Source organism: Suillus bovinus (genome assembly GCF_016758785.1).
Source record: "Suillus bovinus strain UH-Sbo-P2 chromosome Unknown EDB93scaffold_1, whole genome shotgun sequence".
Taxonomy (NCBI): Eukaryota; Fungi; Basidiomycota; class Agaricomycetes; order Boletales; family Suillaceae; genus Suillus; species Suillus bovinus.
In genome coordinates this window covers 274,458-297,388 of record NW_024542057.1, presented here as the reverse complement: position 1 = coordinate 297,388, position 22,931 = coordinate 274,458, and the positions used below count along the sequence as shown (strand labels likewise).

Sequence of the window (22,931 nt, the reverse complement as noted above, 5' to 3'; positions counted from 1 at the left end):
ATCAATTCAGTCATCCTTTCTCACGCTCACCATGCCTCGGGCTATTATGAGTCAGCTGCCGGTATCTTCCGTACTTTCTGACGCGAACAAGGTAATAATTAGATTCCATCTCCTATGGTCACGTTGGTCCCTACTACGTAATGCTCCTACAGATAATCCTCTGTACTTGATTTAGCGTAGTCCGTCCACGGCAAAAAAAACTATGGAAAAGAATCAATACCTGTTCGCCACTCCGTTCCTACAAAACTGTCAGAACGCAGGACATCAGACAAGTCATATATCTTATAATAGTGCTGTCCGGGCACACAGCCATATGCTCCGGTAAGAGTCCGTAGTTGGAACTTGCCCGAATAGCACTGCTATGAGAAACGCCTAGTACCCCTGCATCTCATGGCGCTAGCCTCCTGTAATAAGAGAGAAACTGAGGTCGAACATCAACCAATCAAAAAATTCACACTTACGAGGTGCCCATCCCATCTCGTAGTAAGCTTGTCTTGCAGCTTGTTCTTTAGCTTGTTGCTTAGTATCGCTGCATCCTTTACCCTTCTCGATCCCATCAACTAATCCCAAATTCGACTATTAAACACTATAAGGAATAAGATAACGTTACACAAACTTACCAACGCAAGTCACGTTCCATTTTCCGGCATGAGGAGGGCCCACTAGTGATGCTTGGTAATTGACGCTCACACCGCGTTGATGAGCTGTTTGATTGAATAGTGGTAGAAATGCAAGGTGAGGTTGAGCAGGGGCCAGCGGATTTGGAGGTGAAATCCTTGGGGGAGACAACGGTCGAGCCAGAGGTGGCCGCAAACTTGAATACGGATTATAATGGGTGGGTTGAGGTAATTGCGACAAATTGATCCGTGGGTTTATAAGTGGAGGTGGCAGCGGTTGTACTGAAAATCGTGTTTGTGCGGGTGGCTGGTGCGGCGAAACCCGTGATGGCAGTTGGTAAACTGGAGGAGGAGGAAATGATGGTAACGGTGGTGGTGGAGCAGAAGGCTCCTCTACTTTAATTCGCTTTGAGGTGGGAGCAGGTGATGAGGGTTTTGAAGTTATCGAGACGACATCAACATCCATATCATGATTGTCATTCAGTATTGTAGTGGACAACCGAAGAAGGCCGCCTATCCACTCATGGACTGTCTGGAGCCCGTGCTCGAGGAACACGGCTCCCAGATAGGCATTGAATATTAGGCGCCCTTCCTGGACGTGAATCAGAATTGAACGATGTGCATGAGAAACAAGTGAGTACCTCGGGAGTCTGGAGTGATTGTAGACACCTGAGATCACAACGAAGCTCCTCTCGCAAGCGGTACAGTTTTGACCAGATATCAACCGTTTCGTCAGTCAATAGTTGCGTTCGTTGTACCTACTCAAAAGTAGAAGTCATCATGAACATCCAGAAAATATACGACTCACCTCAATTTGATGCACTGTAAGCTTGGGTTTTCGAAAGAAAAGTAGTTGTGTGGTCATCATCTCCAAAATATTGTGGCCGAGGATTGCCAATCGCTCGTTGTCACGAAATTGTGCATTGCACGCCAGTCGGAGAGATCTGTGAGTGAAGACTTCAAGAATGATATGCCCTGTAAGCTTTGGAAGGTCAGGTAGCTCCTCTGGCATTGTGTCGAGGGTCTGTGAACGATTTCGTTTGAGAGTATTATGTGGCATTCCGAGGCCAGGTTCAGGCGTTGATTCCATGGAAAAAAGAGTAACACTGTGACCACGAAGACGGGGAGGCAGAGACATTAAAAATTATAAGATGTGCAATGTTTGTCCAAGGTAAATCGAAAAGATCTTCGTGGCTCAAGATGGTGGTTGTGACACTGGCGTGCAGAGTGGGTCCACAACCTATATTTAGATGCGACAGTCCGAGTCAACCGACGTATGTGACTTAACTCAAGTTAGACGAGTTACTCCAACCTCCCCGTTCACCAGCATACAGACTTCCGAAGACCATCATTCCAGGTCCAGTCGTAGGAGGTGCAATAAAAACTGTAATTCTTGCAGCATCTCTGAAATTCTCTCAACTATAGAAAGATATGTACATCTCAGATCTACGCCGTGCTAAAACATATTCGTAGACAAATTGGACGAAAAAAGTTCCTAAAGTAAGCCTACTAGGAGGTGCGAATCGTCTCGCCAGCTCGCGTATTTCTGTAGTTATAATGACAGCATGTAAAATATGGCAAAATGATATGCATTCACTCCACTAGCCCAACATCGAAGGGCCGTTAAGCCCACTGTAACGAGCTGCTTCCTCAGCATCTCGCTTTCGTCGCTGGAGTCTAAGTTGTTTCTTAAGACTGATTACCGTGGCCTGTTGAGAAGGGTCCTGCTCCAACCGTAGGATATGCGCTGTAATACTGTAGGGTGAAACGTCAGGAAGGTACATACACTATAAGGCGGGACATATCACCTGCGAGGGCCAAGTAGGACGACGGGGCAATCTTCTACGTGGTGATACGGACCTCCACAAACTGGGCATTGCGATGTTGATGATTTGTACTTTTTGGAGGATGACTCAGCCACAGGTACAGGCGGTGACGGCCTTCGTTTCGGTGGCAGGGCGGGTGGCTCAGCAGGCGATACTACGGAAGGCTTGGTGGATGTTTGGAACGGGGCAACAGAAGAAGAGGTGGATGGCTTGGATGACGAGACTGTCCTCGGGTTTTGAACACCTAATGAATCACGAGCACGTTTCTTTTTTTGCTTGGCATAAACCTGGTTGCTGTTGCCGTTTGGGACAAGTTTGAGCGGCTGACCAGCAAGAAGATGGCCATGTCCCCTTTTCACAAGAGTCTTCTCTATTGCATCGATAGCAGCTACCTAAAATAGGTGTTAGTATCTTGATGGGATTATGTATTATACATCCATACCCTGACTGCCAATGGTTCATCCGACTCATGGTTCATCAGCATTGCCCTGTACTCTACCAGATTGGTGGAGTCTTCGATCATGTAGCAGATCCCCTTTCCATGGCGTGTGTTACAAAGACCGCAAAGCAGGTTATCCTCATCTTCTTGTACCAAGGTCTGTTCTCGATACTTGGCCTTGGCCTTGACTTTCATCTTCGCCTTGTGAGAGGTTGTTAAAAGTTCGTCAACCATGTCCACGTCTATCGAACTAGAACCCGAATCAGTTGCTGGTGCACCAGGCGTACCCGAATAAGCGTCGGAATCGCTGGATGCATCTGACTTCGATGGTCGATATTTCTTCTTTTTCTTGCTCATGTCGGGCGTGTCCTCCAAACCTTCAATGTGATCAAGCTGTTGCTGTAGAAAAAATGAGCCTTGCACATTAGTAGCCAGACATCATCGGAATCACCTGAGGGAACATAGCAGCCGCCTTCCTGCGAACGCCTCTGCCTGTGACTTCAGCCACCTGCTCCGCACCTTTCGCAGCGGCTATCCGCTCAAGTGCTAGAGCCCAAGAGTCGCCCTGTTGCATATCCGGAACGTCCTCTTGGATGTCCTCCATGGTATCCTTGTCTGCCGCCCATACCTTGGCAAACGCGAAGGAGAGCCCAGCCTCCTTGGCAGCTACCTGTTGATCACCTTCTATCTCAGTCTTCTCGATGAGTTTCTCAACATCATTGTCGAGGTCTAAAATGAAATTTGAGCTCAACATCCGTCTGAGGGTAGGCAAATGCTGTACGCACAAGTTATGTCCTTCGAAGACCGATCTCCTTCTTCTTCAAACAAGGCTTTAGCTCCAAACGTGAGAATCGACTGAAGATCTTCGCCAGCATCGTCGTCGTCGTCCATCTTCTGAACAATTAAATGATCTAGAACAAGCTTCTTCTTGCCCATTAGCATGATCCGTTCTAGAATGCTCTGTAAGTGCCAATAGACAAAAGTAGCGTGGTGATTCATGCCTTCGGCCGAATCTTTGACCATGAACTTGAACACCAAGCATGTTTTCGTCTGTCCATACCGGTGAGAGCGAGCTATGGCCTGAAATATAACATTACAAAAGTTAAAGTCTAATATGAATCACGCCGTACTTGCAAGTCCTAGAATGCCAGATATAAGTTAGGGCAGCCAACCTGAATAGATATGGAAATACGCACCTGGTGAGGGTTGAAATCAGGATCAAATATAATGACCGTATCTGCGGTATACAAGTTGATTCCGACGCCGCCTGCTCGGGTACTGAGCATGTAGATAAAAACATCCGAGTTAGGTTTGTTAAACTCATCCATGCCCTTTTGGCGATCGGCCTGTTTAGTGTTTCCGTCCTAAAAAGGGTCAAGATTGCTATCTGCGTTCAACACGGGCGTGGATAATTACCAGGCGCGAGTACTTGTAGCCTTCACCTCTCACAAAGTCCTCGATGATATCAAGCGCCATAACAAACTGTGGAACATAGGTCATCAGGATAACCTGCCGGACAGTATTCCGCTTACCTGACTAAACAATAGTATACGATGACCTCTGGCCTGAAGTTTGGGCAAAAGCATCTTCAAAAAACGCAACTTGGTGCTAGCGCCTATCAGTCTTTCATGAGCTTCTGCAGCGGTAAGGTTGCGAGGCTCGATATCTTCAGAATTAAGATATGGATGTTGGAGGCATCTACATAGGAATGAGTACCAAGTATCAACGACTAGGTAGTGGTGAGCTGACTTGCGAAGTTGCATCAACACATTATTCAAATTGGCCCTGCTGACCAGGGGTTTTCCTGCTTTGGTAGTCGCACCCTGGGTCAGACTTCGGAGAATATCCAGGTTTTGACCTACAAAACAATAGTCAATGTATGACAATATAAAGCCACAATGGACAGGTACCGAGGATAGACCTATAGATTTCCTTCTGCAGGGGAGCCATGGAAAGGGGAACGATGACCTCGTTCTGGAGAATATGAGAATACAACCGAACCCACTAGGACAAACAAACCTTAGGGGGAAGTTGTAAAACCTCGCTCTTGATACGTCGCAAGAAGTAAGGCTTGAGTCTGGTATGCAGCTGCCGCACCAGTTCCTCGTTCAATTCTTCATGCTCTTTCTCCAGGGCCTCAAGGTCACTCCATTCTTCGGGATCAAGGAAGTTCATGAGGTTGAAGAGCTCGCGGATATTGTTGTTCAGAGGTGTCTACGACGAAGTTAGCTGCTGACTGTCGGGAAATCGCTGAAGTAGCTTACTCCAGTCATGATTACGCGATGAATTGTGTTCAGCTCGTTAAGTTTTTTAAACAACAGACTATGATCGCTCTTTACTGAACCGGGGTCAGCGATGTTGTTCGTTTTTGTACTGGGTAACTTACAACGTTGTCCTTCGTCTACAACAAGAACTTCCCAACGCGGAATGCTCTTGAACACCGAGTTGAAATCCCTAGGGTTGACTAAGGTTTCATACGTGGTCACCATCACATGGTATTTGGGTTCCGGACCACCCCTTCGGTCGGAGGGATGAAACAACTCATATCGAATGATCACGTCCCGAGCCTTCGCTTCCCCATAGAATGGTACTACTCGTAATTTTGGTGCCCAACGAGTAAATTCCCGAACCCAGTTGGTGATAGTAGAGTTAGGAACAACGACAAGAGCAGGAGCTCCCTGCCATTTATCGATGATGTTCCCGAGGAAAGTCACAATTTGGACTGTCTTACCCTGTATAATGTTGAACATGAGTAAGGAGGAATGATGTTCACCGATAGGCGTACCAGGCCCATCTCATCGGCAAGGATACAAGGCTGCAAGTTCCACCAATTGTCACAGAGCCAATCAAAGCCATCCATCTGGAAGATCGTCAGTGTATCAGCTAGGCTAAGGACGCTGGAGAGCAAACCTGGAATGGCATGAGTTGTAGTTGACCGTTCTGACCAAGCTCAGGTTGACGTTTTTGACGAAGCGCGTGTTGTGCATATCCATCCTTCACTCTGCTCTCCAGCTTCTTGACGTCCTTGTCCGATTTTCGAACAAAAACTTTCTGCGAGTCTAGAAAGCGTTGGAAAGCTGCCTCAAATGCTAAGTAACCAGGCTCGTCAGAACGGGGGGGAGAATCCCAGGTTGCTATTTCGCTAGTTGAGTTCCACAGCGTAGAGCGGGAAGAAATATTCACCTTCATTGTAGCCCAGATCATCCCATTTAATAAATGCCCACGCGACATACTTGATGTCTTTGATGTCCAGCTCTGACTTATCAACAGTGCGCAAGAAATCATCTACATTCTCCATACAGTCATCACTAGGTTGTTCACCTGTCAGCTGTGTTTTCACCAGCTGATCCTGGAGTTCCAGAGGCAATTCCAATTCCCCATCGCTCTCCACAGCCGAGTTCCTTTTACCTTTCTGTCTACGCCCCGACCGGTTGATTGCCCAGAAGAGTACGTCCAACACACGATCTGTAGTTTTCCATGCAGGGGGAATATGACGCTCTGCATCTGGTAAAGGACTTAGAGATGATACCAACTTGGACTTGACCTCGACCTCAGGGGTCTGACTGGCATTGGCCTGGAATGACACCGGCTGAGCTGGTATCTCATGCGCGGAAGAATCGACCAGCATGATGTCCTGTTCAGGAGCAGGGCTGTCCAACAATTCTACTTTGGGCCCAGTCGCAATGAAGTTTTTAAGTTTCATATATGCTGTAGAAGCCAGCCACATGTGTGGAACCCATTGGGTGCGCCGATAACTTCGCTCATTCCATTTCACGAGGTACTCCCGTGGTAGCATGCTCTTCGGATCTGGAGAACTCGTGGGTGAGTATTGCGGTTCAACAGCATTGGCAGGATATGGACGCCATGCAAGAATCTTGTCTACGGTGTACTCATACGAGAAGCAATCCGCACAACGCCATCCAGTTTCGAATTGATAGAAGGATGCAAGCTTAATGTCGTCAAGAGAAGCCAGGTCATCAGGTTCAAAGGTGTCTGGGATAGGAAGATGACGATAATGGGCCAGACGCTTGCAAGTGAAGCATCGGTAGACAAGTTCTCTTGCAGGGCCCGATACACTGTCAGCGGCATTGGAGGAAGCCTGCGTAGCGTCAACCATTTCGACATCTTGGGTAAGCCCTGCGGGTTTGGGTTCTGAAACGGCGGACTGTCTCGTGATGGTCGAATCGGCTTCTAGAGCAATCTCCCTGCAGCCCATACAAATTCCGCCCTTCATGCAGTTGGCACATATGAACTCCGTGGTCTGCATAACGCCGAGCTCCTTACGATTTGGAAGCTCGGAGTCTGAAGGGTTGTGATCATCGTAACCGACTGGCTGTTGATTCTTCCATTCCTCTTTATCACGCGCACGCGCTGTACGGGTGATCTCATCTTTCTGGGTCTTTGCGAGACAACGCCAATGAACTGCAACCGGACACTTTAGACTGTATTTTGAACATAAGTATTAAAGTGAGAGTCGAATCAGTTTGATCATACCATCGAACCCAACCACCCAAGGACTGGATGAGATCATCCTCGCTCTCCTCCAACCCATAGTCGTCTTCCTTGCGAAGCTTTTTCCTGCTTTTCTTCGGCTTTTCCAACTGCACGTGAGCAGGAGCCTTGTGACATTTCTCACAAATGTCCCGATGAGCGCGCAGCAATTCGGTATCCTCCTCATAGGCATCAAACTCAAGATCTGCAACAGGACGAAAGATGCCATAAGCAGGTCGGGAAACAGGCCCACGCTTGAGTCGCTTTTGCGTTTTCGCGGCTGATTTGGACTTTCCAGCCCTCTTGGGAGTTACCATGTACGATTCGTCATCGCTTTCAGTGACACTAGTCTCCTCAAGGTCATCCTCTGCGAGATTAGTTTTTGCGTTCTTGCGCTCACGAGCGGACCTGCGAGTGGGAATGACATCTAAAATATCGTCATGCTCGTATCCTGCTAATTCATCCTCCGATTCGGTCATATACCGGCGGACATGCCTGCTGCGTAACTTTTGGGGACTGAAAGGAAGCTTTGTTTGAGTTGCAGCACGTGACATGCTTTTGCCCTTAGCAGCCGCAGCTCGGATAGGCCTAGAATTGGCTTTGCGGATGGGCATGCTCCGTTCCTGGCGGTAGTCGTCTTCGCTCCGGTCGTCGTCAGTTTGCTGATCAGACTCAGAAGGTTCCGTCAGATCAGACAGTGAGGCCAAGGACGACGTGTACCCCCACGCCTTCGTACTCCGGGCAATACCATTGGCCATGTCTATGGTGATGATAGTCCTGACGCGAGAATCCTCGTGCACCTCGCTAGAGGATGGGTCAAATTCTCCGAGCTCTCCAGCATCTTTCTTTTGATCTGCATCCAAGTCATGAGACACGCGTTACACATGCCACTAAAGTAGAAACTGACTGTATTCCTCAACCAGGTCGGCATATTCGGCCTGGAAGTCACTAGCAGGAAGCTATAATATACAAGTTACGCGTTAAATCTGCAGAGAAGTTTCAGGCAAAGCGAGGCGCACTCTATATGCTAGCCCATCCTTGAAACGCACAAAGTAGAATAAGTTGGTGTCTTGGTAGTATTCGCCTACTATAGTGTCAATATCATCCCTGTCGAAGGTGACCCCTTCTTTGAATTCTTCAGGAACAGGTTTGTATTGTTTCTTCTGAGATTCAGACAGGACAGGAGGTTCTATGAAAAAGGACGCTTTCAAGTTGGGGCGCGTATTGGGAGTCATTGGAACATTGGTGGACGCGACGCTATCACTAGTAGGTGGTCCGCCAGGAGAGCTAGATTTTGGTGGAGTAAAGAGTAAAATGGGATCAGAGCCTGGAGAAGACATGCTGAAAATGTCTCTCAAAAGGGCGCCGTTTCCACTTTGAATCTGAGTGTAGACATGCTCCGTCAGAAAGCGTTTACAAGACGCGTGCGATTTGTCAGCTAGCGATTTGTTTCCCGTGGGAATTCAGACTATACATCGTTTAAAATTAAAAGTTGTTCGAGTATAGTATAGTCAGGGCAGGTGTTCGTAATATCATATCTTACTGTTTTAAATGCTTAAATAAATAACTGCTGGTGTAGTGTTTTAATGATCGTTTAATAATTTATTACAGTGCATTAAAGGTAGTACTATCATTGGGCCAGAGTTGCAAAATCTGACCACCACATTTTCATATCTCATTTTTTGCTACACATTAAGACAAAATAATTATACGAAAATATAGCTATGTGTGTCACAGCTGAGCTCCAGTTTACAAAAGAACAAAATGTGTTCAAATGATGCTGCCAGAGGGATGCCGACACAAATGTTAGAAACAGTAGAGAGTTGCAAAATTTCTCATGGGCAGGTGTCACACCGTGTCACAGTGTCAGTTTTGCAAAACTGAACTCCGACACAGCAAACAGTGCATTGCAAGCGAGTTTGGAAAATTGAGGCGCCTGAAAGTTTCGCAAGGTGTACTCTATGTTCTCGAACCTTAAAGTTTGATCTAGTCGGAGAAAGGGTTGTTATAAATATTTTATTCAAGACCAATAAATCTGCATTCGCTTTCACATCCAACCTAGAACACAACTGCAACTAAAGCTATCCTAAATTCTTTGGGCAAGAGACCTTTTGAGGTCTGTCAGACAGAAGCATGCCTTTTGGCCCTAAAAGAGGGCAAGGATGAGCTGAGATTCCCTAGAGTTAGGAGCTCGATGATGCAGCTAGCGCATGCTTGCCCCCAAACACAAGACAAGAGCTAAAACTCACAACTGACAATTTAACAAACACAGGGCATTGCGTAACATGTGAATGTTTCGAGCAAAGGCATATCTTGGAGATAAGGTGCGAGTATCACCACATGCTGTCGCAAATACAGAGTGAATGAATCACCACTCCAGCAACCCATCACTTTGACAGTGTCCAAAGGTACCCAACGCAAAAGGTATTCCAGCATCGCACCAATGCGCAACCCATGGCCTTTTAGAGCCACAATACCAATCCGAACTGAAGCACGCTCGAGCTAATGAAGGAACTCGGACCAAGTGAGGGGTTGAAGAGTCCCACAATGTGACCAACTAAAAATGTGGGCTGAAGGAGGCGGCACATTGACTGCTAAATGAATATCTAATGCTCGTTGAGGGTCTAAATCCACAGATTGCATCACAAAGTATATGTCTTCCCCGCCTGTTGACATTTTAGTCCAAGGTATATGCAACACTGTGACTTTTGACCCATGACAATCTTCAGAATAAGAGATGTCAGAGACTTTGATGTGTAGCGAGGGGTCAAAGGCCATCAATGAATGCACAGTGACTTTGCCAAGCCGTGCAAGGGAGAAAAATGATGTTATGAGACATGCATATGCTGCTACATCTAGTGAGTTGGAGACATCGAGCATGGAATGAATAGTGAGGAGGATTGCACACTGGGTGCAGGATCTATCTTTTCCACTGGAAAAACTGTAAACTTTTTAAAGGAAAAGGTCAAAATTTATCTGGCATTTAATCTGCCTAAAAATGATGAAACAAGATCATGATGTTCTTGTAAATTTCCAATGGAGCAAACTGTAAACAAATAAAAAATTTGTGGTTTCAATTTCTTCATGATATATCAGGTGACAATTTTAGAATAATGTTCACCTTTGTGACACAACAAAATACTATACAAATTAGAAGCAACATGGGGTATGATTTGTTTTGAAAAAGTGTATCAGAAAAATTGAATAGAGAAATCAAAGCTTTTTGTATCATGTGTTTCATGGAAAAAAGCAGACAAAATCAGGACCACAGAACCATTTAAATTTTTCCCAATATTGTCAGGAAAGAAAATGAAAACAAGATTGTGACCTTCTGTCACAATGAATATAATGTTTTATCAATGGCAATACTGGGGACAACTTGAGAGCCAAATTTCTACATTTGTCTCATATTTAGACATGAGAAAAACAAAAAAGTAATTGAACAAAACAAATCATGAATGTGGTTTCCGATATGTCCAGAGTTTGTTTGCAATACAAAATAAGAAAAAATTGAAGTAAATATTAGGAACAGAGGGTTTGTGAATGATGAATGGTCCACTGACTGGTCAAAATTGCAATGTCCAATATCAATGTTTAATGTTCAATGTTCAATGTCCAAGTCCAATGTCTCATATCCGAGTCCAATGCCCAATATTTAATGCCCAATGTCCAAATCCAATGTCTGAGGTCAATGTCCAATGTCCGAGTCCAATGTCCAATGTCCAATGTCCAAATCCAATGTCCTAAGTCAATGTCTAATGTCCGAGGTCAATGTCCAATGTCCGAGGCCAATGCCCAATGTCCAATATCCAAATCCAATGTCCAAGTCCAATGTCCAATGTCCCCGTTCAACGTTCCGACTCATATTTCAATGTCCAAGTCAATGTCCGAGCCCAATGTCCAATATCAGAGTCTAATGCCCACCCTTGGCAGCACTTTTGCCCTGTTCTCACAGTCTGTTAGACCCAGTTTCATTGTAGGACGAAATCCATCTCTGAGACCCCCCCTCTCCCCAGGGCCTCCCCCTCACCTCTTTAAGAGGTACAATAGTACCCTTGCATGCCACCTCATGGACTCATCTGTTACCATTGAGAGGGTAGCCCTTGCTGGCCTTAGTGACCTCATTGAGAGCCCCAGCACATCATCAAGTGTCTCTTGCACCATCATCATAATTCAGGAGCCTCTGTCACTGTCTCTGAGACCCTCCGCATCACTGTGTAATTTGATCCTTGCACTTATGTTATGTTCTCCCCTTCATGTGTATGTTATGTTATCCTCTCGCACTTATGTTATGTTCTTCCCTCAGACTTCTTTTATGTTTTTCGTGCCTTAATACTTAAGAATGTATCTTGCTAAATGACATACCCATTCAGTTTCGTCATTTGTGAGATTCTTAGAGATTTCAATCATGTTCTAAGGACAACAAGAGCTGGAATTGAAGCTGTTATACTGGTATTGATGAAACATGATACCAAACAGAGTAAATAGCAACATAAGTGGGGTATACAATGAAGCTGCGAGACAGATAGGACAAGGGTCAAGCTGAGCAGAAAATGATGGCAAAGTATCACAGCAACAAGCAAGACAGACAGGACAAGTGAGGGAATCATAGCAAAACACGACAGCAAAATATCATAATAAAACAGACCAAGCAAGCATGAGCAGATGTGACAAAATGACAGCAAAACTGGATGATAACAAGACAAGTATCACCATCGAGAGCCTATTAAGAAGGCCGCAGGGGGTTCGTTGACTCACAACTGAATCCTCGTGGAACATAGTCGGAAGGGGGAGCATCATGGCTGCGGTCTGTCCGGTAACGAGTCCTGCTATTGGGGTATTCACCGTCATGATGATGGCCATAAGGAGGATGCTCATCACAGTTGTCGCATTGGGAGTACCCACTTTCACGAGCATAACCAGGCTCAAATGCAGGGCTGTAACACCTTGGATATGCACAGTTGTGTTCACCATGCCCATACTGAGAGTGCAACTCCAATGCAGAAGAGCTATAATGAGTGTTGAATTCATTATCTGCATGAACCTCATTGGATCCATAATTGTCCTGAGGTGGCAAACCAGCAGGATAGTGGGGGTTATGAGGGTGGAAGGCATCACAGGGGGTAGAGAGAGTCATGGTTGATGAAGGGAATGGCTTCACGCTGATGAAGAGCCTCACGATAGCACCCAGTATCGTGGGAGTGCATGTACCCATGAGTGTAACACAGATCATGTGGGTGCAGAGAATTGCTTCGAGGAGGGTCACAAGGATCATGCAGGGCAACCTAGCAAAGACCATATGACGTATCACGAACATCACGTCGGGCAGAAAGGGCTTCATGATGAGCCTTGCGTGGGTTGCATGGAGGGTCACTCTCATGAGGGTCATTGCAAGGGTGCTGGATGACCTCACAATGAGGTTTGTGTGGGCTGCATGGAGGATCACCCTTGCACGGGTTGTCACGAGGCTCCAGGTTGTATAGACTGCTCATGCTGGGCACCTTCATGAGGGTCACGCCGGACAGGGAGGACCTCATGATGAGCTTCACATGGCTCATGTGGAGGGTTGCGCAGGTCTTGAGTGGCATCGTGAGGAGGTTCACCAAGGGGTTCACCAAGGTCATGAACAGCATTTTGAAGATCTTCTTGGCTGGGATTGATGGGTGGCATGGCGTCCATGGAGGTGGTTGAGGGTACCTCCTGCTGGTCTCCTACTGGTCCAGGCACTGCATCCTGGGGAACCTTGGGCACTGGTATGTCAGTTAAAGCACCACAGACAGCATCCTTTGCAGCTGTGGCGTCAACCTCAGATCTGTCCAACTGGCTATACACCATATGAAGAGCACGGCCCATCTTGTACTTAGAGCCCTTGACTGGTTACGGTTTGATGTGTTTGACTACAGTAGGATGTTGAGATATCCTACATAAATGTTATTTAAGAAAAAAACTTACCCTTGGTGGGCTCGTTAGAGGGTCCATCCTGAAGCCGCATTGGTGCACCATCTATAAAGCATGAGTGAAACAGCCAGATAGAACCAGAGGATACTCACTGCCACTATGTTCTGGCAATGCTGCCAGGCCATCACTCAATGACCCCACTGTCAATGGAGACTGAGGGGTGCCTTTCATTGTCTGCAAGGGAGGCACTTTTGATTGCATCATCTGCGCTCCTTTATTTCCCACTTTCAAAGTGTCAGTCTTCTCATTGGAAGGAGCTAGCCTCTTTGATGCACACGATGTTGTCGCGGACTTCAGCTTTCTGTTCTTCCTGCGTGATTCTTCTTCATATTCAGTGTCAGGCTCATCGGCAATGTTGTCTTCAGCAGAAGTAAGCTCAATGGCCTCGTTCTGAGCTGCCATTCATTCTTGTTTTGGAGCGACTGGTTTGGGAACAACAGGTTTTGGAATGACTTTGAAGAGGTGGGAGGGTGGCAGTTGGACAACTTTGAAAGGCCGTGAGGGAGGTGGTGGGGCAACTTTGACTTGCATGGTAGGTTTTTGGAACTCTGGAGGATTAGTCACAAGAAGATCATCATCATCCAAATCATCCTCATTGGAGGGTGGTAGTGGGGCCTTTGGCACTTTATCCACCTTCTTGACTTTGGTGGTTGCAGTGCTAGGCTTCACGCGAGTAGGGCCATTGTAATCCGTGTGGCCATCAGCAAACAGTCGTCTTCCATCAGGATGCGGCCAGTCAGATGAAGGTGCTTCACATATGATGACTGGCCTCTCAGAGGCTATCACAGCCGCTACATGTAATATTAAATTTAAGTTATTAACATAGTGTAGTTGGCGCTTACATCGATGTGCCTTGTCAACTCTGGCAATGTGCATTGTTCCTGCCTTCAACACCTCTATGAGAGCTGAAACTTCTTTCTGTGTCAATGCCCCAATACCTTTGTTTTTCAAATTCTCGCTGTGAGCTTCTCCAGGCAACAGACACTTGTGACCAGGATAGCCCCTGATAGAGAGGCTGGCGTCTGTGAGTGCTCCTCCCATGACCTTCCATGGGAAGTTTTTATCCCAGGTGGTCTTACTGCCAAGTCCACCAAGTTGGGCTAGTGTAACACAGAGTACATTATGTTAAATGAATAAAAGATTAGCAACAATGATCATGCACCAACTTGTCTAATGATTTCCTGCTTGACCCACTTCAAAACATTGTCCTGTCCCTCTTTGATGTCACCAAACTGATCGTTGCTGGGGGTCGATAGGTTATCACAGCTGCCATCATTGCTGTCCTTGAACACCTCATTAATCACAGACAATGACATACTGTTACTGTTTAGAGCCCCATAAGTCTTAGCATGTCTGTAGTTCATTGTTAGACTTACTATACATGTGATTTAAGATGGCTGATGATTGCATCATCACTGGTGTGGCATCGAGTCTCCCAGAACTGTACTTTGCTATAAGTACATGTCAGAATGCAGAATACCAATAACCTTACCCCCTCAGCACTCGCTGTGATATGGGAATGGCCAAGTGACCCGTCCTTGTTAATCACTTTGCCACAGAGTACAATGGCCGCTTCAAAGCTGAATTTAGCACAAGCAGAGTCAAGCTAAATTAAAAAATATCAGGTGATGTCAACACTTCAGTCGAGATAACATACAATCTGTGTTATTCTTCGATAGTGCTTTTGGAATGCCTGTCTGTGCTGAGATATGGTTTAAGGAGCAGAACCAATGATATATGCCTCCTCGTGCATCAACAGTATATCTTGGTATGAATTGGGAAAGGCCTCCTTGAACTTATCGTAATATTGTGTACGTATGCCTTGACCTGTGAGGGACATAAACATCCAGCTCGTCATAACATAATATGGTACTCACTAGGTGTCCCACTGCCTGCCTGTGCCACTTGGCCAATGCATGTGAGTTCCATCTGGACGTGTTCTTTGAAGTAGTGAGCATACAAACTCCAGTAATTGGTACCATTGACGGTGCATCCACAGCTCTTCATGAACAGGTTGATCAGTTGGATCATAGGGAATGTTGTTGATGTGGAGAGGTCAAGGAAGCATTGCTCGACTTTTGCAAACCTGGCTGTGAGTGCTGAATTCATCTCTGCACTCCTTTGTCCAGTAATGTGCCCGTCCTCATGCACCACTGGCTCATCTTCTTCAGGAAAACATTGAGGGGAGCCCATGAGAGAGGTGACTGAATGGTAGTATCCTGAGTCCATCTGGGGATTGGACATTCTCGTAGATACAAGGGGAGCGCAACTGGTGTTCGTTAAGGCCGCAGTATTGTTGTGGCTACCACCATCCTTGATTGGTGATTGGTGTAGGTGGAATGATATTCATGGCTGGGGGGGGGAGGCCCATGGTCGTGAGGTGCTGATGCTGGAACAGGTCGAAGGATAAAGGTGATATGTCCCTTGAAAGTTTTGGGGAAACCCTGAAGGAGATTGACCTTCAGAGCTTCTGTGAGAGGCCATTGGTTGACCCAATGAACTAGGAGGGAAATGAAAAGAAGGTGGAGGTGCTAGATGGGACATGTCTTGCGTGGTGAGATGTTGTTGTGATCCCCCGGGTACATCAGGAGCTGTGCAGGCTGGCGCATTAATTGTAGACTGTGTAGCCCACACCGACTTATCATGAACTCCTGTCATACCTAAAGATTGACCCAAAGAATGGTCATTGAGTATGCCGCCTGTGAAAGATTCAGCCCCCATGACAGCAAAGGCGTCAGAGGAGTTTTGGTCTATCCACGCAGGTTGCTGGTTCATAGAACCATAAAAAAGATTGTCAAGTTGTACAGGACCTGGTGCTACAGGAAATGGTGAGGTGTGACAACTATTGGCCACATTGAGGGTTAGCGATGATGTTTTGCTTGTTGCAGTACTGTCCTGCGACACATGGGGAAAGCCTGATGCTCCAGAGTGTGCAGCCTGAGCTACCGCAGAGGGTTGTTGGTCTGCCTGACGTTGGAGAGACGCTCCTTTGACAAGACCAATATCCCTTGCGGTTGCCTTGAGCTTAGTCCTAAGTCGTGAGAGTGTCAGCTCAACAAGAGGCGAATCATATTGCCTGACCTCCACCGAACTGTTCCTCCATATAGTCATACATAGCGGGAGATGAATCCACGCAGGTTGGGTGAGACAGGCAGATTATCAGGGAAGCTCTGTGTCATATCTGCTGTATATAGTCAATGATCAAATAAAGTTATAATGCAGGTATGCTTACCTATACGATATGCCACAGTTGATGGGGGGAGAGGAAACAGTATATTTAAAAACCTGCAATGAGTGGATATGCATAAGCTGAGGATAGAAAATTGCAGGGAAGTCTCAACTCACCAATGGTACAGAATGATGCAACATATAATGCAAGCGAGAAAGAAATTGGCTGATCTCGAGCGCGTCAGGCATTGTACTAAGGAGGGTAGTGAAAGGCTGCGGCTTACAAGGTCAGGGGTATGTGATAGCAGGGGGGGCGAGTTTTGGTGGATTATCCATTGAGAAGATTGCATGAAATACTACAAGAAAATAAGTGGGAATACTGAAGGTAGGCCAAAAAAAACATACAAAAGGCCTCATACTTATGAGGACACACGGTCTCTGTGCGGCGTGACACCCATACTTTCATTCAGGCTAAAAGCAGTTAGTGTCATGAGCAGCAGAAGAGAAACTAAACAGAATATACCAATAATTAATCATTTATTGTGAGGGTCTAGAATAGTGGCTGAAGAGGATATGGAGGGTGACAGTTAAGCAGGGAGAGGGTTCATGGAGGCTACAGAGGCTACAGGGAGATCAAAAATTAAAATCGATCCGCAGAATCCAAATATGAAAGTTACTAAGGCACTTGCAATGTGAGTATTGACAAGGAGTGTGAAGGGTTGGAGAGATACACCCACGATCATTGGCGTGCCTCTCGCAAGGCTCCAGATAGGCTTCTGTACAAATGACTAATGGGTACACACAATCAGATTGAAAATAAATCTAGTACTGAGTTTGAAACGCACTGATTTTGGAAGACAGATATGTGATGCCGATCCAGCGTGCTGCCAACAGACGCTGAAACAACAGTAAGATGCAAGTGAAAGTGTGGTGATAATGAAACTTACTGACAAACAGTCGTTATCCCAACTTCCTAATGAGCATGTACTTTGTTAAACGTGCTGTGAACAGCTGTGTTGCAATTTGTGAAATTTCAGTGGTACATGACCAAAATTTGTCAAACAATGTTTTGACGCCAACAGATCTCAAAAACTTGGTCATTTGAACTTGGTCATGGCATTGGACCATTGCAAGAATGTGCGCTTACACTCTGGGATCACAGCTGGAAGGTCGGAGATATTTGTGAGGTGCTTTGAGTTTCTCGGGCCAACTGTGACTGCTTTTGCTGGTGAAATTTGAATAACCATGATGTAGTAGATGCAGTATGAGGCCTTGAGGCCCTAGACCGGTCGATAGTTTCTCAAAAGTTTCTACGAGCCTCCCTGGTGACCATGTTCTTCTGATTTTTCTTTTTGGTCACATGCGCCTACCAAATTTTAACGAAACTCATCAAAATTGCACACAGGTGTTATCAATGTTGAGCCTCACTCCATGGCCTTCCTGTGATCGAAGGCTACACTGATTAGTCTTATCTGCAATGGCCGCAATCCTCCTCTACCACTCATCTATACCTTGCAATGGATTTTGCTAAACTAGACTCTCTTCTTGAATGCATCGCAGGACGAAACAACTTGCCAGTGGAGATGGTGTTGAAAAGGTGGCTGGAGAAGCAGGGAAGTGAGCGACCCTGACGAATGGAGAAGCCTTGATGGCATACCATGTATTGTTGGTGGGCTATCAGTGTTGCTTGGTGAGTTTGATGTTAGCGTCTCTTAGAACTTTTGCTAAGAGTGAAGCAGGGAAGCTTGAAGGACCAGGAGAGATGTTTCCATGGAAGCTCCTACCAAGAGAGCTAGCCCGTCGCGGTTATGTCCTCCAGCACTATCCTGAAAATGTCCTGATGCCCAGTGAGAAACACCTGACTCTCATAAAGAGGAAAGGGATACACCAGCTCTTGCTTTGTGAGCACCAGATCTTGGCGGATGCTCTCAAGAACAACCTACTTACCATCAAAACCATCACCAAGCAAAGCACCCTCACAAATCTCATGGCCTCCCACAGCCCTGTTATCATTGGGGAAGCGCCTGCACCTCATTCTGACCATACCCATGGGTGGCGTTGGTATGCTGATGGTCGGTCTGATTGGCGGGGTCTTCCTTGCTTTGAATCAAACCACAGCTCTCCTGAAACATCTCCTGCATCATCTCCTGCACGATGTCCTGCTCCTGGGCCACTGTCTTGTGGATGAAAACTTATATTGTCTCCTGCAAAGTGTCCTGCTCCTGGGCCACTGTCTTATGGATGAAAACTCACATCGTCTTCTGCAAAGTGTCCTGCTCCTGGGCCACTGTCTGGCACATGAGCTCCTGTGGTGGCTCATGCAATGTGTCGTTGGCAGAGATGCAGGGTATTTGTCGAAGTCCCGCTTCCCTCACCCTCCTGGAGGTCAAAATCCAATCTAAAACAAGGCCAGCTACTGGTAGGTAGAGCCCATCATCAATAAGTTCATTCCACAGATATCCTGCATTGAACAAGGCTCACAATATCCTGATGGGGCTGCCTGTGAGGAAGACAGAGATGAGGTGGAGGTGGATGAGCTTTTTGCATCCTGTTTAAGTTAAGTAAAGTGGGGCTCAGAGAAGTTGCGCTCGGTGTGATGTACAATAGGACTGATCCTATACTCTACCCGTGACCATCATCTGGTGGGGATTCGCAAACCATACCTTAGTGTTAGAATGATCGTGTCTACCTTTTTTTATGAAAAAGTTTGACCTTAATATGTCTGATAGGCTAATAGTGGATGGGTTCGTGATTCTGGAGGTGTTCCATGATTTCAATCCTCCAGCAAGGGTTTGTGACCTCTTCTCTGATATATACCTCTGCATTGATGTCAAGAGGGTTGCAAGGTGGCTCTCAAGAGGGTTAATGTTCAAATGAACCAATAAGATTGAAAATACAAATAGTACTTAGTTGAAAAGACATATGTACAGCCATTGACTGCTGATCTCATTGTCTGGACTGGCCTTGTTGACGCTAGCAGTACGCCCCATCATGCTCATGCAAATATTTTAACAAGAACTTCATTGTGGATGGCCATATTACATTTCAACAGTAACTAGGCAGTAGTAGCTGCAGTACAGTGCGCAGATGTTCATGTCAACTTTGGTTGGCTTTGACTATTTATCCAATAAACCTAACCATGGGCCACCGAGCCAAGTACTTCACATTAGAAGAAAAAATGGCAGCTGCTCATCGACATACGCCATTATATTTGCAGTCAAAACAGTGATTATCATTCAGTGTTATTTGCAACTGCTATTGATATGTTTTTCAGAGGCAAACTCATTCGACAAGCTCAGAATGCTCGTGCCTACACTAAATGTCATGGTCAATGTGGACCTCATACAACCTCGAAGGACCTACACAACCCTCTACCTTATTCTATCTTGCAGTTTGCCAATCTTCCTCTTCCCAATTCCGATCTCTTTTACCGATCACTCAATGGTTCTGACTTAATTGATGTTTCGGATCTCTCTCAGTGGGACAAAGCCCCACCTTACAATTCTCTGCCTCCATCCGACTCACCAGAAGAACAGTGTTTCACACAGATTCTCTTTGACATGATGCATGGTCATAATTTGCACATGGAAAGGGAATCTCGAGCCCATCATGCAGCTACGTATGGTGCAGGAGAAATATCTGAAGTTTTGAAGGAGCTCTGAGATGCACAGAAGAGGTTGCTTGAAGGCTGGGATGACTTGAATGCTCATGTCGCTAACCACCCGCAGGTATGTACAAGACACAAGCTTATGGCTGAGTGCTACTGCCAGGGGGTAGCATGGAGGATCTTAGGTTATCAGGAGGAGGTTGATTTGCTAGTTACTGGGCAGAATCCATACTGTCATTGTACTACTCTACTTCAAATCATATCTGTAAACGGGTAACGCAAGAACCATAGTCCGGAGAAAATGTTGCAGATTGTCCATGTCCTGCTCGTGTACTCCTGTAATATGTTTCCCGCGTATGATGGCAAAAATTGTCGCTAAAACCCATATACCACAGTCAAAATCATTATTCTGAAGGCATTAGACCTAAAATAATACGAAGTGGTTGGAAAAGTTGTGAGAGTAGAGTGTGAAACTCACATTCAATGGTGGTCATGTTGGCGCGTGATAACAAGGAACCGAGCGATTAGTCTCATTATATCCTTTGAGATCCAGATCTGATCAGTCAAATGCAAAGTACGAAAATTGAACCCACTTTAACATCATTTTGCCAAGGCTGCCTATTACCAAGGCTATCAAAAAGATGAAGTTCTTTGTTGGACAGCCAGATGACACATAGCACCCAGTGCCCAATGCCCGACGGATGATGAATGGGAAGCACCCAGATGTCCTTTTCCCAATAACAAACCCATGATGAATTGCGCCAGATGACATCGTCCGGCACATTGTAATGAATTCGAGGAAGATTGTGGGTTGAGAGAATTGCACATTGTGCACCTGATGTCGTGAGTTGAGAATGCCAGAGAAGTATAGTGCAGCTGTTGATGCACACATCATTCAGGCGTGCTGTGGGAGAACTAAGGAAGCCGATATCCTTAGGGTCAAATATCTGATGAGGGATACCATTGTGTGAGCTAGGTGTACTCGGGTGACAATTTTGCCAGGTATGAGAATGCCAGGCTCACGCATTGGAACGTGCAATGGAACATTAAAGTCATCCATAAGAAGATTCTATGGTACTAGTCAATGTTACATTCCTGACATTAAACATTGACGTACCTCAGGAAGATCCCAATGAATAATGACATTAGCTCCACGCGCATAATCTGTTGAGTCATTATCATCATCTTCATCACCCAACTCCAGCACGCCCATTTGACCCTCTAGAACGTCTGCAAGTGCTGCTTGTTCAGAATTAATAGCCATGGGATGGTCAGGATCAGCAACAGGGAATTCATCCCCACCTTCAGGATCTGGCGCTGTAAGTGATTCAGCATTGATAGAAAGAAGTGTTGTGCTGCGGGAGGCTCCCGAGAGGGTAGTAGCAATATCCAGTGCTTTGTTGGCTTGGCTGGCGAAGGAGGCCGGAGAAGCTAAGGAATTGGACCATCGAGATTGAAATCAGAAAAAATTAGCATGCCGTTGCTGTAATGGAACAGTAAACAGTTCACCTAACATTAGATTACACATTAGCAGAAGGTTGTGAGAAGAATCAAATTAACTCCCTGTCTGGCAACCGAAGAGCGAGTTCAAGCGCTGACAGCTCATCACTGAAGAAAAGACAGAGATTATCAGCCTCTATACTGAGGCGTATCTGCTCTTCTTCACATTGATCCCACTTTAAAAGTGCACGTATACCATCCCTGACATTTGAGTCCTCCAACCATTGGGGAACTTCTCCTACTGATGGTGTAATCCATACATCTTCCATCAACCTGGGGTCACTGCGTAGTTCCGTAAGTTTTGTTGGAAGAGGGGCAGGCAGCGGAATCCCCCAACTCGGGTCATATAGGAACTCTAACTGTTCACAGTAGGTGTTGAATTTTTGGATGGCGGTCATGAGGGCAGGTTGGCGCTTCGCTATAGCTTTATGTGTATGTTGATGGAGTTTAGTGCCTGTGTGTAATTATAAAAGATACTGTCAGAGTTAACAAAAAGGTTCAGACTTACCTAAAGCTTGTTGGGTGCCTCCAACAGCGCGGTCAAGCTTGTCCCATTCGAAGAAGCTTGCAATGGCACATTTACATATGTTCATCTTGAGGTCTCATGCCATCAGAAGAGTACGAACAAAATCGAGATTCACCCCTTGAAGTTCAGGGAACCTGTCGTGGACATTTAGAGACGAGTAAAGAGCCTCGACTTTGTCCATTAGTCGATCGTGTCCCTTCTCCAGATTCTGTAGAGCTTCTAATGTGTCATCAGAGGCCGATTCTTTCTCTAACATTGCTCTGGTAGTCTGCAGAGCTCTATCCGACACATCTAGATCTGCCTGCAGGGCTAATACCGTGTCCAGCTCTCTCTTGAGGTGAGCCGGAGCATCTTGGAAGATCATTTATCAATACTCATGAGCTATAATAAATTACTCATGAACACGTATAGATAACTGTGAATGCCGTTGATGGGACCACTGAGACTGTAATTCGTCGACAGGGATTTCACATCGGCCTAGCATACCTTGTGCTGCCGACCCTTGCTCTTTGATACCACATCTGAGGCAACGTTGACCTGCACCAAACTGGTCCGGTGCATGACCATGCGGTGTTAGTGAATATTTTTCGGGAATTTTGCATGGAATGAATTTTGTGTTATTTGGCTCGAAGATGACTCAGCTAGATTCTCACGCATCTGAAGCTTCCATGAAAAATACTTTCCACGTATGTTTGTTTGCGGGAACTTCCAGGAAACTTTAAATACACGTGTTACCCGGTTTTGCTTTATGACATATGCTACGTCTCTAAATAACACCAAATACAAACAAGTTTCAACA

At 45.9% G+C, this 22,931-nt stretch overlaps 7 protein-coding genes across 7 annotated transcripts; 2 read left to right on the top strand and 5 right to left on the bottom strand.

Moving 5' to 3' along the window:
* Window positions 1-55: 55 nt before the first annotated feature.
* EDB93DRAFT_1111465 (uncharacterized protein) lies at window positions 56-1,844 on the bottom strand. Its single transcript, XM_041448087.1, has 5 exons — window positions 1,426-1,844; window positions 1,259-1,375; window positions 621-1,209; window positions 462-560; window positions 56-404 (listed from the first exon to the last, which is right to left on the bottom strand). The coding sequence occupies exons 1-5, from the start codon at window positions 1,753-1,755 to the stop codon at window positions 397-399; spliced, it is 1,143 nt and encodes a 380-aa protein (XP_041313409.1). The 5' UTR covers window positions 1,756-1,844; the 3' UTR covers window positions 56-396.
* On the bottom strand, window positions 1,844-8,796 carry EDB93DRAFT_1111462 (uncharacterized protein). The gene is made up of 21 exons (XM_041448086.1): window positions 8,393-8,796; window positions 8,281-8,332; window positions 7,377-8,226; window positions 6,066-7,324; window positions 5,793-6,016; window positions 5,668-5,742; window positions 5,269-5,614; window positions 5,147-5,220; window positions 4,902-5,096; window positions 4,793-4,856; window positions 4,632-4,740; window positions 4,415-4,580; window positions 4,299-4,364; window positions 4,079-4,246; window positions 4,013-4,021; window positions 3,884-3,962; window positions 3,668-3,832; window positions 3,334-3,611; window positions 2,886-3,281; window positions 2,426-2,835; window positions 1,844-2,372 (listed from the first exon to the last, which is right to left on the bottom strand). The coding sequence occupies exons 1-21, from the start codon at window positions 8,711-8,713 to the stop codon at window positions 2,219-2,221; spliced, it is 5,460 nt and encodes a 1,819-aa protein (XP_041313408.1). The 5' UTR covers window positions 8,714-8,796; the 3' UTR covers window positions 1,844-2,218.
* Window positions 8,797-12,082: 3,286 nt separating this feature from the next.
* On the bottom strand, window positions 12,083-16,748 carry EDB93DRAFT_1099174 (uncharacterized protein; the record flags this gene model as incomplete). Its single annotated transcript, XM_041446909.1, has 18 exons — window positions 12,083-12,096; window positions 12,132-12,658; window positions 12,689-12,803; window positions 12,875-13,246; window positions 13,326-13,376; window positions 13,424-13,721; window positions 13,785-14,122; window positions 14,174-14,431; window positions 14,494-14,654; window positions 14,708-14,782; window positions 14,881-14,911; window positions 14,989-15,033; window positions 15,060-15,158; window positions 15,209-15,644; window positions 15,791-15,831; window positions 15,992-16,362; window positions 16,564-16,616; window positions 16,677-16,748. 18 exons carry the CDS (start codon window positions 16,746-16,748, stop codon window positions 12,083-12,085), a joined length of 3,357 nt encoding a protein of 1,118 aa, XP_041313407.1.
* A 1,543-nt stretch (window positions 16,749-18,291) lies between these two features.
* Window positions 18,292-18,597, top strand: EDB93DRAFT_1045470 (uncharacterized protein; the record flags this gene model as incomplete). Its single annotated transcript, XM_041444613.1, has 1 exon — window positions 18,292-18,597. A coding segment is annotated over one exon (306 nt), but the record flags the coding sequence as incomplete, so codon positions are not given.
* Window positions 18,598-19,638: 1,041 nt separating this feature from the next.
* Window positions 19,639-20,161, top strand: EDB93DRAFT_1244454 (uncharacterized protein; the record flags this gene model as incomplete). The annotated part of the gene is made up of 2 exons (XM_041452215.1): window positions 19,639-19,724; window positions 19,774-20,161. 2 exons carry the CDS (start codon window positions 19,639-19,641, stop codon window positions 20,159-20,161), a joined length of 474 nt encoding a protein of 157 aa, XP_041313405.1.
* Window positions 20,162-20,669: 508 nt separating this feature from the next.
* On the bottom strand, window positions 20,670-22,199 carry EDB93DRAFT_1236976 (uncharacterized protein; the record flags this gene model as incomplete). The annotated part of the gene is made up of 4 exons (XM_041451365.1): window positions 20,670-21,053; window positions 21,224-21,515; window positions 21,667-22,060; window positions 22,115-22,199. The coding sequence occupies 4 exons, from the start codon at window positions 22,197-22,199 to the stop codon at window positions 20,670-20,672; spliced, it is 1,155 nt and encodes a 384-aa protein (XP_041313404.1).
* Window positions 22,200-22,208: 9 nt separating this feature from the next.
* Window positions 22,209-22,496, bottom strand: EDB93DRAFT_1074478 (uncharacterized protein; the record flags this gene model as incomplete). Its single annotated transcript, XM_041445097.1, has 1 exon — window positions 22,209-22,496. The coding sequence occupies one exon, from the start codon at window positions 22,494-22,496 to the stop codon at window positions 22,209-22,211; it is 288 nt and encodes a 95-aa protein (XP_041313403.1).
* Between the last annotated feature and the right edge of the window lie 435 nt (window positions 22,497-22,931).